Source organism: Panicum virgatum, chromosome 1N (genome assembly GCF_016808335.1).
Source record: "Panicum virgatum strain AP13 chromosome 1N, P.virgatum_v5, whole genome shotgun sequence".
In the NCBI taxonomy this organism is placed as follows: domain Eukaryota; kingdom Viridiplantae; phylum Streptophyta; class Magnoliopsida; order Poales; family Poaceae; genus Panicum; species Panicum virgatum.
Window position 1 is genome coordinate 23,549,134 of NC_053145.1, and position 15,930 is coordinate 23,565,063.

General features: G+C 43.9%; 1 protein-coding gene across 2 annotated transcripts; it reads left to right on the forward strand.

Moving 5' to 3' along the window:
- Positions 1–6,369: 6,369 nt before the first annotated feature.
- Positions 6,370–15,310, forward strand: LOC120655524 (AUGMIN subunit 6-like). 2 transcript variants are annotated; one of them, XM_039933373.1, is made up of 13 exons: positions 6,370–6,785; positions 6,885–6,941; positions 7,036–7,130; positions 8,333–8,483; positions 9,659–9,784; positions 9,878–10,037; positions 11,343–11,403; positions 11,495–11,762; positions 13,124–13,249; positions 13,416–13,559; positions 13,811–14,054; positions 14,185–14,637; positions 14,871–15,310. In XM_039933373.1, the coding sequence occupies exons 1-13, from the start codon at positions 6,573–6,575 to the stop codon at positions 14,909–14,911; spliced, it is 2,139 nt and encodes a 712-aa protein (XP_039789307.1). In that variant the 5' UTR covers positions 6,370–6,572; the 3' UTR covers positions 14,912–15,310. The 2 variants fall into 2 exon arrangements, with proteins under 2 accessions (XP_039789307.1, XP_039789308.1); XM_039933374.1 differs by having other exon boundaries at positions 6,371–6,785; positions 13,814–14,054.
- The last annotated feature ends 620 nt before the right edge of the window (positions 15,311–15,930 follow it).

Here is a 15,930-nt window from a genome sequence, read left to right on the forward strand (position 1 = left end):
GAGTTAAGTGCTGTGAGTGACCGGTTTAACCGACGGCTAAGCATCGGTTCAACCGGTGGTCACTGTGTCAACTGTCAGGAGTTCAACGGCTACTTCGGGTTATGAGTGACCGGATGAACCGACGCTACCCCAGCCAGAGGCATCGGTTCATCCGATGATACGCAGATTTTCTGCTGACCGTTGGAGCAACGGCTACAAGACTTGGTGGCCTATATATACGCCTCACCCCAGCCATTTGAAGCTTGCTGGAGTTGCTAGACTTCCCACACATACCCAAGAACATCTCCAAGCCATACAAGAGCATCAAGATCATATCCTTAGCCCTTAGCACACTTTCAGAGTGTTGTGTAAAGGATTAGCTCTTAGTGAGTGAGATTGCAAGGCTTCGAGCCTTTGTGCTGTGGTTCATTAGCGAACCAAAACAAAAGCTTGGTGCGCCGGCACCTTGGAGTGTGAAGCTCACCGGCAACGTCATCGACCCTCCGACTTGGTGTGAAGCGGCGACGACATCTTTGTGCGGGGGACGTGGAGACCCCCATCCTTTGTGGAGAAGCTCCTTAGTGGAACCCGGGGCCAAGGTGACCGTGATTGTGTTCACGGAAGAGACTTGGTGGCCGAGTAGCAATACTCTTAGTGAGTGCTACAACAACGTGGATGTAGGTGTGCCTTTGTGGCTAACCGAACTACGGGATAAACACCCGCATCAAGAGTTTGCTATCTCCTATCCCGCTCATTAAGCTTCCGCATTTCATACTAGCAATTTGTGTGCCTTTACTTTCATAGAATAGTTTCTTGATAGGAAAGGCTATAGGTTGCTAAACTCTTTTGGGATAGGGGTTTCACACTAGAACAACCTAGTTGCACATCCAGATAGCATGTTTTAGTTTAAGTTTTGTGCAAACTAGTTGGAGCCATAGGTCAAAGTTTTTATTAGTGCCTAATTCACCCCCTCCCCCTCTTAGGCTAGAGCACCCGATCCTTTCAGACACCACCGAGGCCGATCAATATTATCATGAACAGGCTCTCTCTCTCTCTGGATCCCTGCGATGTGGGTACTCATCCGAAACTTGGGCATCAGCAATCCGTTCAACCCGCTCATCGGTAGTAATCCTTCCTCCTACAGGATCACGCAGCATGGTCCTGCCCCCTAGCCGATCATGCACTGGAACCCTGCCCCCTAGCCGATCATGTACACAGATGCATCTATCATCACCTTTCTCTCTGATGATCGGCCCCCGAGGCCTCTGGTCGAAATGTGGCTTCTTGTGTGATCGGTCTTCACGGTAGAAACCGTTGCACTCTGGACAATTATCTATCGTCGGCAGAGTCAAGCCTTCCTCCCAACAATACATGAAGAAAGGGCATCTCCAGTGCCCCTCATGTCGTCGTGCAGACTCTTCTCTATACTATCTCCTTTCTTGATCATGTTGAAACTTATTCAGCAACATCTGAGACGTGACCTTCTTCCTTGGTGCCGCTGATTCCTCTTTCTGTTGCGGCTCTTTACCTTTAGCTTCATCGAGCGTTATCTGTGCTTTGGGATCAATAGCCCTAGACTCCTTGGCCGATTGCGACGTGAGCACTTTCGTCTGTAGTGCATTTCCCTTCTTTCCAACATCTACCATGTTTGCAGGAAACGGATGCCCATCAATCTTCATCGGCTTTTTGGGTGTCTCAAACTTGAGCCTACCCTGCTCTATAGCTGACTGTATCTGCTGACGAGACACCTTGCACTCATTTGTATCATGAGATATTGCATTGTGCCACTTGCAGTACTTGATATTCTTAACCTCTTGATCTGTCGGAATCTTATGATATGGCTTCAGCTTAATCTGCCCCTCTGACAGCAATAGGGTGAAGATTTTGTCAGCCTTGGTAATATCAAACCCATACTTCTCGGGTTCTTTGTTACCAAAAGGACATGAGATCGGCTTTTTGTTGTTGTGGACCCATTCAGCCGATCCCTCCATCTGGTCATCATCTGAATCAGAAGTGTCTGAGCAGTCAACAAAATTGAGTTTCTTCTAGAAGCTGCCCCTCTTCTGCTCATACGGCTTGACTTCTCTTGTCATCCTGTGAGCCATCTGACTGATGCTGTAGAACTCCTGGGAAGCATACTTTTCCTTGATGTGTGGTAGGAGTCCTTGGAGGGCAACCTCTGCAAGCTGCTGATCAGATAGAACTAGACTAAAACACCGGTTCTTAACATCCTTGAACCTCTGAATGAAAGCAGCGATCGATTCATCATTCCTTTGCCTCAAGTTGGTCAAATCGATCAGCTTCATCTCCTCTATACCAGAATAGAAAAACTGGTGGAATTGTTTCTCCAGATTGGCCCAGAATATAATGGAGTTGGCTGGCAACGTCGTGAACCATGTAAAGGCCGATGCAGAGAGACATAGAGAACAATCGCAACTTCAATGCGTCGTTCTAAGCTGCTTCTCCACACTACATGATGAATCTGTTGATGTGTTCTACTGTGGAGACCCCCCCTGTCCAGAAAAATTAGTGAAATCTGGAAGCTTGTACTTGTGGGGCAACGACAGTTGATCATACGCAGCTGGATATGGTGTTCTGTACATCAGATTCTGCTGCTTTGGCTTCAAACCAAATTAATCTCTCATCACCTCAGCAATCTTGGATGCCCAGTCAATCTGCTGACCATCAGTTGATGCCGGCTGTAGCGCTGGTGGAGCTATCGGCAAGGATGCCGATGCTGGCTGTGCACTGGGTGTAGTCATCGGCTGAGCAGCCGATGCGGTCCGTGCGACTTGCTGAGTGGCTTGATTAAACGGTGATTGGTAGAGCACCATCTTATTACCTTGACTATTCTGTGCTGATCTCTGACTAGGCTGTTGCTGTGCCACAGGAGGTATGTTGGGCACGTTCATGTGACACACAAAACCAGTCTCAAGATCATGGAACACCCAGGTGACTCCATTGACATGAGAAATTCTATTTGCCAGGACCTCTATAGGAGACTTGGGCTGTATCATCATCGCCAGATTCTGCTGTTGAGGTGTCCACCATGGAGCCTACATGTTGTTTGGACTTGCTGGCAATGGCACCGATGCAGGCGTAACCGACGGTTGTGAAGCCAATGCGGAGTCTTGAGACTGGGTCAGTTGTGGAGCCGACGCATTGACTTGTTGATTCATCGGCTGTGAAACCAATGTGCTTGGCTGCCCTGCCAAAGATGGCATCATATACTCTAGGGGCGTACCAAATCTAGTAGTAGGATCCCAGCCAGCTGGGTATCCTGGCATATAGCTTCTTTGTGCTTGTGTAGCCATTGGCGTAGAACTGGTGTACACAGGAGGAAACTGAGTAGGTGTTGCAGTACTAATCGGCTGTACATCCATAATATTCCCATCTGCATGAGCCTGAGGGTCAACCGGTGATGTCTCGGTAGCCGATCCAGTAGGGGAGAAAATCATCTGACTGGCCTGTTGATAGGCCGGTCCTACAAAGCCAAGCATTCCCCCATCTTGCAGCGTCTTGAGCACAGAGTTGTGAACGGAGTTGGCCATGATCGGAACATGATTCACGAAAGCTTGCCTGATCACTTGATTCATCAGATGTATCACCCGATCCTCCTTCTATGACTCATCATAAGGTGGAAGAGTAGGAAATCATACTTTTTTATTATCTCTCCACTCCTGTTAGTGCTGTAGGACAAAAGGAACCGCTGCTCATAAGCGTCAGTAGCCGCCTTGAGTTCTACTTTTTGCTCTTCCTTTAGCTTGCCTTGTCGATCGGGATCTGGTTCTGCTGAGAAATCTTTCCCTTCTCTTTAGTTGACATCTTGATGTTTCTGGTCCCACTGGGCGTGCCAAAAGATGTGTTGACACGAAACGATCACACACCAAGCCCGAGAGCCCCTACGCCAAGCTCAGACTGCACTTGATTTAAACCAAGGCGTGCCAGTCAATTTGACCTGTAAATTGACAAGAAAACAACAAACTGTCAAATTCAAGAGTGTATCAGCTGGATTTCTGAATCAATCTTATTCAACGTATCGGCAAGGCCCTGCCGATACAGAAAACGACAACAGATCAGATGTAAAAAACGTGTAATAAAGGCGATCTACAGGGAATCGGCAAAGAGCTGCCGATACCGGTAAGCAACTAGACGGCTAGATCTTGAGCTGACACGTGCCAGATAACAATGTACAAACCCACGAATGTGTGGATCTGGACAAAGCTAAGCTTGTAACTGATCTAATCAGCTTTACAAGGTTTATCGTGATAAACCAGGAGCTTACAACCGATTAAACAGATCACTAAGCGGGGTAATACGAGAAAATAGCGATACGCCCGAGATCAAAGCTTAGATAAATTCGGTAAATTTTGAATAGATCTGAACGAAGCCACAGTGATGCGCCTGGAAGCTAAAGCTCAGATTTACTCGGTAAAACAAAGACTTACCAGCAAACCAAGTCGCTCGAATATAAGGCATCCTTGATCAGCTTGAAAGAACTCGCGGAAAAGAAAAAAGGATGGCGAAATCGCCGACAAGAAAGTAAATTGCAAGTAGTAAAGTTTGTTTGTTTGGATGTGTATCAATCTTTACAATAGCCGGGGGGCTCATATTTATACCCCACGCTAATACAATCCTAGCCGATCATGGCAAAGCACAGTTCTATCTTAAGAAACAAAAACTATTCTAAAATAAGATAACTCTTGCCAAACCGAAGCCAAAATATTTGGTCAATCTCCCCTTCCTCGGTCAACAAGATTTTCAACGGTGATACACGATCACCTCTTCAAGTCCACCGATCGTACCATAGAGAACATTTTCTCCTTCGCAATACTCATCCTTGATACATGTCAAAATCTAGTGTCAACACACTCAACAATATGGATGAGCGCGTAGCTGAAATGGAGATTGACTAGAATTGTTTGTCGCCGGCTACAAATTTTGAATGGTGCCTGATCTCAGCAAAGCCAGCAAACAATTCCAAAAGGGAAAAATTGGTTGTGTAGCACTGAAAGATGACGACTTCCGTAAAATACCACCAAAATCTTTTGGTCCCGTAAAATATCACTAAAAGTTGCAACGTTAGATGAAAGTAGCATTCCGTCACGTTTCTCCGCTAACTCCTCGTCACGACATCTTCTTCCTCCTCTCGCACGCCTACCATTGCCCGTCACCCAGCTCTGGCCACCGGCGATGCATGGTCGTGTCCCTCTAGCTCCATCCCCATCCAGATCCCGCCAGCGCTGCTCCACGCCGTTGCGGGGCTCACGCTCGCCGTCCCCCCGGCGCTCGGCTGCGTCTCCCAGCAAAAACTCAACTTTCGCTGCGCTATAGCGGCTGGGTGATTTTAGCGCCGCTATCTCTGGTTCCTACCCGCAGTTGGAAGTGCCATGGGAAGCTGCGGGGGAACTCCGACGTTGCCTTGCAGTGGAGTTGGGGGAGCCTCATATGGGGAGCCCACCGAGTCGAGAGCAGCATAGGGGGAGGCAGGAAAGTCAGGTCCTACTTGTAGCATGGGCATTGTGCTCGATTGGGCGGTGGCAGATGCCATGGCGGCTCCTTCATGCTGTGTCGAGGAAGACGATGAAGGGGAATTAGGTGAATCGAGTTTTTGCCTGCTTCACGTGTTGCTCCCGCATGAGGAGTCGGCTGTCTCTCCCCGTTTAACGCTGCGAGAACGGCCACGCGCTCGCCGTCCTGGGACTCATCGCCGCCCGGTCCGCCATGGCGCTCGGCGCCTTCGACACCGACAACGACGCCGCGCCCTCGACGCCGACAACGACGCCGCGCCCTCGCCCTCCCCGCTGCGGCACCCGATGCCGGCCACCACAGGAGGCTGCTCCCGCGGGCGCGGCTCCGGCGGATGGTTCTGCTGCCGCCTATGCGCCGACGAGGGCGACGGCGACCTCATGCGCCCGTTCCCGGCACTCCCGCGCACCCCTGGGCCTGCTTATCCCTCTCCTCCGACGCCTTTCTCCTCTTCTTGCCGGGCGCGTCCGCCACTAACTCCACCACCCGCTCCACTCCGACGCATCCGAGTGCCGCGGGGACGGCGAGCACGAGCCCCGCAGCAGCGTGGAGCAGCACTGGTGGGATCTGGATGAGGAAGGAGAGGGAGACGGCCATCACCGGCTGCTGGAGCTAGGTGACTGGCAGCAGCAGGCGTGCGAGAGGAGTAAGAAGACGTTAGTGACGGAGTCGTTAGTGGAGAATGTGACGGAATCGTACTTTCAACTAACATTGTAACTTTTAGTGGTATTTTACGGGGCTGAACGATTTCGATGGTATTTTACAGGAATCGACATCTTTTGATCCTACGCGACCAATTTTCCCATTCCAAAATCCCAAGGAGAAGGGGTAAAAACACCACCAAAGCCTCACCCACCCGCCCGTTTCGACTCGATCCGGCCGCTCGCCCCCTCGCCTGCTGGCGCCTGCTTTTGTGTTTTGTGTCCCTCTCCCTCCAGTCCGCGAGATCTCATGGCTCCGTCTCCGATGGCGCCCTCCGCCTCCGCCTGCTAAACCTAGCAGCCCCATCCCTACCCACCCGGCTCCCCCAAACCTTTTGGAGAGCAAGCGCGGCCGCGGCGGCCATGGCGACGGATCGGGAGAAGGAGCGCGAGGCGGAGCTAGAGAGCGCCATGTACACCAACTGCCTCCTCCTCGGCCTCGATCCCGCCGTCCTCGGCTCCCCCTCCTCCGCCGTCGCCCGCGTCGGCCTCTTCCGCCACTCCAACCCGCGCCTCGGCGAGCAGCTCCTCTACTTCCTCCTCTCCTCGCTTCGCGGCCCCGCGCAGTCCGCTAAGGCAATCCCATCCCTTCTTCATCAATTTCTGGCTCCCTTGTGTTTGGGGAAATTTTAGGGCTTCCTGATCTTTGATTTGGTTTGATTCACCTTAACGCAGGACTTCGACAAGGTCTGGCCAATCTTCGACTCTGCTCAGTCCAGGGAGTTCAGGAAGGTGAGATTTTCTGCAGGTTATTTCACATTTACTGGTTGATTGGCTCCAGTATTGTTGACATTGGTCGGGTTTCTTCTTTTGATTGGTTGCTTAGATCGTTCAAGGGATAATTAGCGAGCTGGAGCAGCAGGGGGCGCTGCCGAGGAGCAATTCCAGGGTCTCGTCACTTGCTACTTGCTGCGGCCCCAGGTCAGGGGAGTATACTAGGCTGTATTTGGTTTGGTCGGTTTGGGATAGGCTCAAGGTGTTGTGGTGCTTGCTGTAGTGGGCAATGTAGTTTAATTGGATCCTTGGAAACGTACACACTGTTTTGAAATTTGGAGTTTGCTGAAACTAGATGTGAGTATGTGACATAGATTGTTTCTATCCAACCAAATCCAAGTGCATGGTTTTGACCAAAATATGTAGTGCTGGTTTAAAGATAAAACAGCGAATGCTAGTTCTCTAGTTCTTCTCTAAAATAGGAGAAATAAAACCTAATAGAATGGATTCATAAGGACTCTCTCAAGTACCATTAAGCTGTATGTATGCTTGTTCACTTGGTATCAAGCAACTTGTCCTAAAAAATTCATTCAAATACCAGTACACTATGTGTCCTTAACTAATATGAGCGCTAAGGTACAAAAACATAAAAATCACACCCCAGAGAAACACTAGATGGACAGCAGAAATAAGATATATAGGCCTTATATTTAGGCAATCTTAATATTTGCAATTTCTTCTGTTATAATTGATCATATGCCATTCTTGCCCACAACCCCTTGTTGCCATGCAACCAATGTAGACATCCTTTATGTACCTCTGGTCAAATCTACGGAAGTTCATTGCGATGCTAAGGCTAGTTCATTGCGATACTAAGGCTCCATTCAGAAGACTGCTTGCTGCAGCAGCTGCTGCAGTCAGATAGGAGCAGCTGAACTTTTATCCGTATCAATTCAATCGAGCAGCTGGAAGCCATCCTACAGCCATAACAGCCAAACATGCTGTAAACTAATCCTAACTGGGGTTGGCTTGCATTTATGTTATAGGTTAGGGTGCTCTAAACATTTGTTTGGCTTGGCCTTTTTCTGGTGGGTAATGCTGCTTGGATTCCACAAATGAAATTTAACGCTACACATGCCAATTAGTTAAGTCATGATTGGGAAACTGGTTATGGCTTAAACAAACCTTTTCTCCAAATGCTGCATGTACAGATTGCCTGTCAATCATCTACAATACAAAGAATGTGACTGCAAGTCGTAAATACTGTAATTCTCATGCTTTTAGGAAAAAAAAAGCAGTCCATTGGATACCTCTACAAAATGCAAATTATATTTATTTCTTGGAGATCAAATTACTCTGCTTGTTTTCAGATTGTAGTTGTAATATTTTGCACTCCTATACTGATGCAGATTTGTTGAGCTTTTGTGGCAACTCTCTGTGCATGCCTTGAGAGAAGTTCACAGGAGAACTTTTGCAGCTGATGTTGCATCAAATCCACTTCCTGCAGCACTAACAGATGTTTCTTATCTTCATGCCGCTGCTTTACTCCCTGTGACCAAGGCAAGAATGACTAATTCCTAAATCTTTTGAAAACTGTTGATTTTATTGTTATCATGCAGAGAATCTCATGTAGACTAACAGCACCAGTCTCTAATCTAAAAGGCTGTTAATTTATAAAGAACTTAATTTCTTGAAACATTACTCCATTTCTTGTTTGTCCGGTTCACATACCTAGGCGATGTAGTATTTGATGAATATTTAATGGAATATATCGAAATTTTACTCATTAGACAGATCAAAATACCTAGCTTTTATGCCTCCTAGGTGTGTGGATCAAAAATGGTGGTAGTATATATGAAACATTTTAGCTCTGTAAGAAAGGTATGTATACTTGTGCAGTTGTGAATACTTCGGCTGCACCTCTTATGAGGTTAAATTCTGAGGCAAAAGCGTGTGTGGCCAATAACTGAGAGGAGACATAGGTGAAGCTAATATGGCTTTGCATGGTAGTATAACTGAAATAATTTTTTTCCATATGCTAAGTATGGCAACATAACAGGCACATAGGTAGTTCAACCATTTGTTGGGGTTGATTATTTGGCTTCGATCTGTTAAATTCTGAGGTGAAAGCGTGTGTGGCCAATAACTGAGAGGAGACATAGGTGAAGCTAATATGGCTTTGCGTGGTAGTATAACTAAAATAATTTTTTTCCCATATGCTCGGTATGGCAACATAACAGGCACCATAGGTAGTTCATCCATTTGTTGGGGTTGATTATTTGGCTTCTACCTGTAAGGAAAGCTATGATTTGGAATTTTGATGCTTAGGAAACCTAGGAGGTTAAATAGAAATTTAATTAGCGAGAAGATGCATTAATAGTGACTAAAATACTCTAAACAGAAAGCCAATCTTGGATCCTGGACAAGATACAGACCCAATCAAATTGGATTTCAATTGCAGTATACACTAATTTATCGTACCGATGGAGCCAAATAGACCTGTTGTTTACCGATGGAGCCAAATAGACCTGTTGTTTACTAGCTTAGTTGATCCAACCCTGAGGAACGCCTCTCCTTTTAATGAGGCACAAAATGGCAACTCTATAGTTTCATGTTGAACTACCTGTGGTCCAAGTTCTCCTTGTGCTTTTGTATGCTAGGTCCATAATATCATATTTCAATTAATGAACTCCTATGTTTGGTATTCTTGTGAATTGATCCGGTATTCCTAACAGGCAAGGATAGCTCTGGAGAGGCGTAAATTTCTGAAAAATGCAAACATAGCTGTCCAAAGGCAAACAACATGGTCAAATTTGGCCCATGAAATGACAGCTGAGTTCCGAAGTCTATGTGCTGAAGAGGTACACAGTAACTTCTATAGAATCTATTTAGATATGTGTTGCATCCTATATCAAATTCTTCTTATTTTTATTATCTCCATCTGGATTTTGTAGGCTTATTTGCAGCAAGAGTTAGAGAAACTACAAGATATGAGAAACAAAGCAAAACTTGAAGGTGACCTGTGGGATGAACGGCTCTCAAGCTCATCTGGGCAGAATTCTCATTTGGTTTCTAAGGCAACTCGTCTTTGGGAATCGATATTGGCTCGCAAAGGTACACATACTGAAGTATCAGTATCGACTATATGCTGCTCAAATGTGACTAAATGGATGACATGCTTTTTAAAACGAGTTTGCGTTAATTGAGTAATTGATACAGTAGGTCTATATAGTCATATACTGTGGCATGTGGCTACATGCTCTAAATATCAATGCTCTGCATGATCAGAAAATATGGGTGTCTGTTGTACATTGGAATTATCTTATAAAATTTACTTACTGGGCTTGAACCATATGTGCCTGGCTGACCAGTGACAAGTGACCTTAACAAGATAACATCTGGAAGCTGTTGTATTCTTGTCTTACCATTCAGACGTTAACATTATCTTATACAAGCCACCAGGGTGAAATAAATAGGAACTGATATGGTGTGAGGTTTGGGTTTGTGTGTATGCAGTCGTAGCATATGATTATTTGCTTATGAGTCTGAGACAATGTTTTCAAATCGTAAAATTGTGTCTAATCCTAAGGGTACTGATAAGATGATTAGTCGTGATTAGTCATCGATCAGCCCGATTAGTCGAGCCTAGTCAGTCTAGTCGTAGTCTAGTCGTCCTGTATATTCCAGGACTGATATACTATATAGTATGTTGTTTAAAGAAAATATCAAGATATTGTTGATGGTCAGATACTCAGATGGTCACCAACTTTGAAATTTATGAGTTTTGATTTGTGAATTAGACTAAAAGAGCACTAGACTAGGGCTAAAACACCAGCAAGATAGAGAAGATACACTGACCGTCAGGAAAACATTGCATCTAAAGAGACTCATATGCCTAATATACCTAAGCCTAATGGGCCACCAAATTATCAGCCCAAAAGTTGCCCAGGCCCAGAGTTGCTGTACACTAAAACATACTAATCGTCCACATGCTAATGGATGACTAATCGCAGTTAGTCGACGATTAGTCGGACGACTAGAGTTCTAGTCGTGCAGCTCGTGCTAATCGAGTCGGTGGCCATCGGTACCGGCGGACTGATAAGCGCGATTAGTCGTAAATAATTGTAATTAGTTAGACGACTTAAAAACATTGGTCTGAGACTAGGGCAAACAGTGATGCTAAATGGCCGGAGATTCCATATGGAGCCTGTAACTTTTCTGCTTTATGAAACTATTTGGGTGGTCTGATAAAAAAAACTGTGATTCTCCTATTCTGGTGGTTTTGTTGCGCTCCTTGTATATGCTGTTGTAACAGTATTATACCATGCTTGAAAGAAAAAAGTAAAGATATTTCTTTCGATAGAGTGTAGTAACACTGCTAATTTTAATTCCTGATTTTCATTTCTACCAATCTTGCAGGTCAACATGAGGTTTTAGCTTCTGGACCAATTGAAGATCTTATAGCACATAGGGAGCACAGGTGTGTTCTACTTTGTAACTTCTATTGAGCTCTGCAGTTCAATAAGTGTTATTGTTATTACATTATGTTTCTAATAACACTATCCTATTAGATACCAGATATCTGGATCTCAGTTATTAGCAGCCATGGATATGAGTTTAAGTGCTCCGCATTCTGAGTTATTATCAGCTCGAGCTGGTGAAACTTCTCCCATTTTGGACAAGCAAGAACAGATTTCTCTGCTATTCCAAGGAAAGGAAGAAGCCCTTTCAAGGCCAGATGATAGGAACGGACGTGGTCAACAAACTGTTGATGTAGCTGAAATTCTCCGCCGTTGGACTCATGCTTTACAGCGTATTCATAAACAGTCTCTTCATTTGGTAAGATATCACTTTATTTGATTTTTTGTTTTTTGTTTGAACTGTCAGGACATCAGAGTGACATTGATGGATTCCTTTTCATCGCATATCCTTATGATGCAATCAATGCATTATAGATTAGGAGCAAAGTCAACCACTAGTTTTGCTAAAGCTTTCATTCTAATACATTTTCCTTTGCCTTTTGAATTAGCCTAGGGAATTCCATTTACATGGCTCTTGTGGGAGCATTGCATGACAGATCTTTGCACGTAAGTATAGCTCATGAGTCTGAAATATATTAGACAAGCATTTGGCCTGTAATACCACTTATGTCAGTGTTTTCACAAACCATTTCAACAAACAAATTAAGCTTAGCTGAGCATATGTTCTGGTGGAGAATGTTGTTGCCATTGTAGAAGTGCTAGTTGTGCTGGTTGGGTAACAAGTATTGAACATCTTACAGGAGATGACCCAGTAAAAAGTGATTAGAGAAATAATAAACTTTGATAACCTATGTTAACATCATCTTTAGTTTTGACAATACCCAATCCCTTTTTGACTGCTTGAATGTTCTGTTTTTTTACATCCAATGGAATTAGATAAAAACTGCTAGAGCATATCCAATTGACACAGATCTGTTACAAAATTGTCACATGATTATTGCCCAATACTAATCAGTCGCTTAATGGAATTACAATATACACATGGCTTAGGACTTTAGGAGTACTTCATACATAATATCATATATATGCAAAATGGCGTGACCTACAATTAACAACGCCTTGCATCTTCTGAACCAGAATGGAAGTAAATATTGCTAGTTTAATTCTGCTTATCCTCTGGTTTACACATTAGCTATATGATACACATTGAATTTTTTAAACACTTGATTTTCTGCTATGTCTCACTTTTCCTTGCATGCTTGAACCTTTGATGTCTCTAGTTGCCATCAGTTTGGAGTAGCATGGTGAATTGTTGATACGACCTTTTCCTGGTGCATTAGTATTTTGATGTGGCTACTTGGTTTCATACATCTTGCATAAGCATATAAAGATAATTCATAGTTGATATTGATTGCAGCTCAACAGATAGAATTAGTACAATGGCTAAATGCTTGGTAGACCATAAACCAACATAAATATATTAGAAAAATGTTCCATAAATTTAAGACTACATAAAGAAATGGGGATACATAAGACTTGGGTTGAGCCATATTACATTATCACCAAGGTATTTCTGCATATACTCCACTAATATACACTATGGCATATGAGCACTGTATTCTATTTGGCATTCATCAGATACTAATATTGTGACTTCTTAGTACGCTCATGCATTTTGATACACCATTGAGCTGATGTGTGCGTCTACTAATTTGATAGGCCAAAGCAAATGACGGAGAGGGGCCAGAATTACTGAGGAGTGCATCTGATGGAGAGACCAGTACTCATGCTGACTCTTTAACTGCAACGTTAGCTGAACATCGCCAGCATTTAGTCAGTATCCAGGTAATAACATCTTCCATACAAGACTAAGTCGGTTTCTCTATTGATAAGCTGTAACCTAGGTATGAAACCCAGGCAGCCTACCAGTGGCGACCACGTTTCTGTACTGGTGAATGGGACAATGCTATTTGATGGGTTTTAATATTTGGCTGTTTTTCCCTTTGTCTAGGGTCTAATTAATCAACTAAAGGAAGCTATTCCAGCCATGCAGCATTCAATAGAAGAACTCTCAGAAGAAGTGAACAGTGTCAGTAACTCAATGGATCTTTTGAATTCCAGACTGCCGCTTTCTGCCAGCCTTGGAAGATCAGAAGTAAGAATGAAAAGTTTTAACTAATTGCCTGTATTGTTTTATGATGAGTTACCCATATTTCCTGTTCAACCTTTTGAAATAGGGTATAGACCTAACAACCATGGGCAAGTTTTTTTACTGGCAGCTGCTCAATGCTTTTTGTATGAAGCAGTATCAGTTTGCTATATTATGAAATCTCATCAAGCATAAAAGATTTTCTATATTGGTTATGCACATTTTGTTCTACAGCTTTCTGACTGCAGACATTCAAGCAGGAAAACAGCAAGGAAGTTTCAGAGATTACTTCTAAGCTCTCTTCTACACACCTGGACAAGCCTGGGGGCAGTCCTGCTCTAAAGCTACCTTCATTATTTAGCCTAACTCCAAGTTCTGGAAAAGGAACACAGACGCAAAAACGGAATGCTCTAATACGCCAACCTAGCCAGGAGGTCACATCAGAAGAGAAAACACTTAATGTCCCCTCAAATAAAGATCAAGTGAATGGCTCAGAGCATGGTATTTCTTACGCTTCAGCTTATCCATTTCATCTTTAGGCTCCATTTCTTCTTCTTTACTGATAAAAATTGAAGTGTTTTTTTTTATGAATAGAATTGTTAATTATTTTGGTTCAATATGGTCTTTGCAGAAAATGATGGCTATATTGCTCATGATATTAGACGGTCTGTTCGTGAAGCTGCTCTGTCAAAGCCATTGAGGAATACAGATAGGCCACAAGATAAAAATAGTGACAATGGTTCAGAGCACTTCTTCATTCCGCTGTCAGCAGGTGCTGCAAGGAAGGAGATGGATGCAGCAACAAATCGACGGAAACAAAGACCAGGTTTATCGTCACCTCAGATGAAGTTCCCAAAGAGCACTAGTGACCTTTGCTACAACGCAGACAGCCCAATAAACGCAAGTCCAGTTCTGTTAAGTGAAATGAACGGACATGATCCTGTCAGCGCCATGAGCTTTCTTGACCCGGTCAGTGGTCTGGCACATCAGTCATTTATCAGTGATGATGCTCTTGATCAAGTGTTCTCCCCTCCTCTGTTGTTGGAATCTACGTTGTTCAATGATGCAGATGAGGACCTGCTTGGTAAGTCTTCTCAAAATCAATGAATTTTGTTTTGAGTAGTTATTCATATGCACATACTACTTGCATGCCTGCACTTCTATAAGTTTTCATGTCAGGATTTTTTTAGTCCTTAACCATGTCCTATATTTCAATTTTCACGAGGCAATTAAGGATAATTTTTCTGGGAACTCATTTTGTCTCTACTCTAAAGAAAATGTTTCGAACTGATCAATAACGTGTTACCTATTTTTCAGCACCACTGTCAGAGATGGATGCAGCATTAATGGAACATTAGGCTTCACATGTACACTATAATATTATGACCATTGCCTGAAGCTTTCAGCGCCTGATCGCAGCCTGGAGGTTCTTATGGCTTATGCTTGTCTTATTGACAGCATATTTGCGGTGAAAGCGTTGCTGCTCGAGTTGCTTGCCAGTTGCAACCAGCTTGAGATAGATGCTTGTGCATCAGAAATTTGGGTTGTTCCGTGGGGGAGATGGTGGGTTGTTGATTTGGGGAGAGAAGAGGGGTGCTTAGAGATGATATAGATGTTGGTGTTGTACCCAGTGTAGTGTGCACAATAGAAAAAGCCCAATCTTGTGTATTTAGTTAGTATATACCTCATCTGTATTTGTGTTGTAATAATTTTATCCACTTGCTCAAGTATTTCTTTTTTCTGGTGTTGTGATGTCATATGCTCTGTGCCAGTTGCTTCGTACTATGAATTATTCTCAATTTCTTGTAAGAAATAGCAAATCATAAACTAATGTAGTGTCTCCTAAAAAAAACTAATGTAGTGCAGCAGATAGGGTATCATCTTGTGTGTAACTGTCAGGGTAAGTACTGTATTAGCGCGCGGTATCAGATTTTTCTTGGTTACTCTTCGTCGATATATCAAACATTATTAAACGACGTGGGCAGAGGTTAACGAGAGACTACCGATGTGAGTTTTAAGGTCCTGCCTTGCCATGTAAATATTGTAGTAGATGTATAGCAAAAATTATGTATAGTATTTAATTAGAAGTATAGTTGTATCTAGATTAGTCAAAACAACCTGCAATTCGGGACGGAGTACTGGAATGGAGGGAGTACAAGTGTACAACTCGTGTGATTAGTCTGAATTCTCAATCAAATAAATCTAATACCTCGACAAAAAAAACTTCTATATAATGCAGTCATGCCACGAGTTTGTACTTGTTGCACGTGAGATACACCGTGGGCTCATAAGCCGGTGCTGATCTTGATCGGATCAATACCTTCCACCATGTTACAATGCAGCATCAACAATATTAAATTAGTCTATTAAATTCATT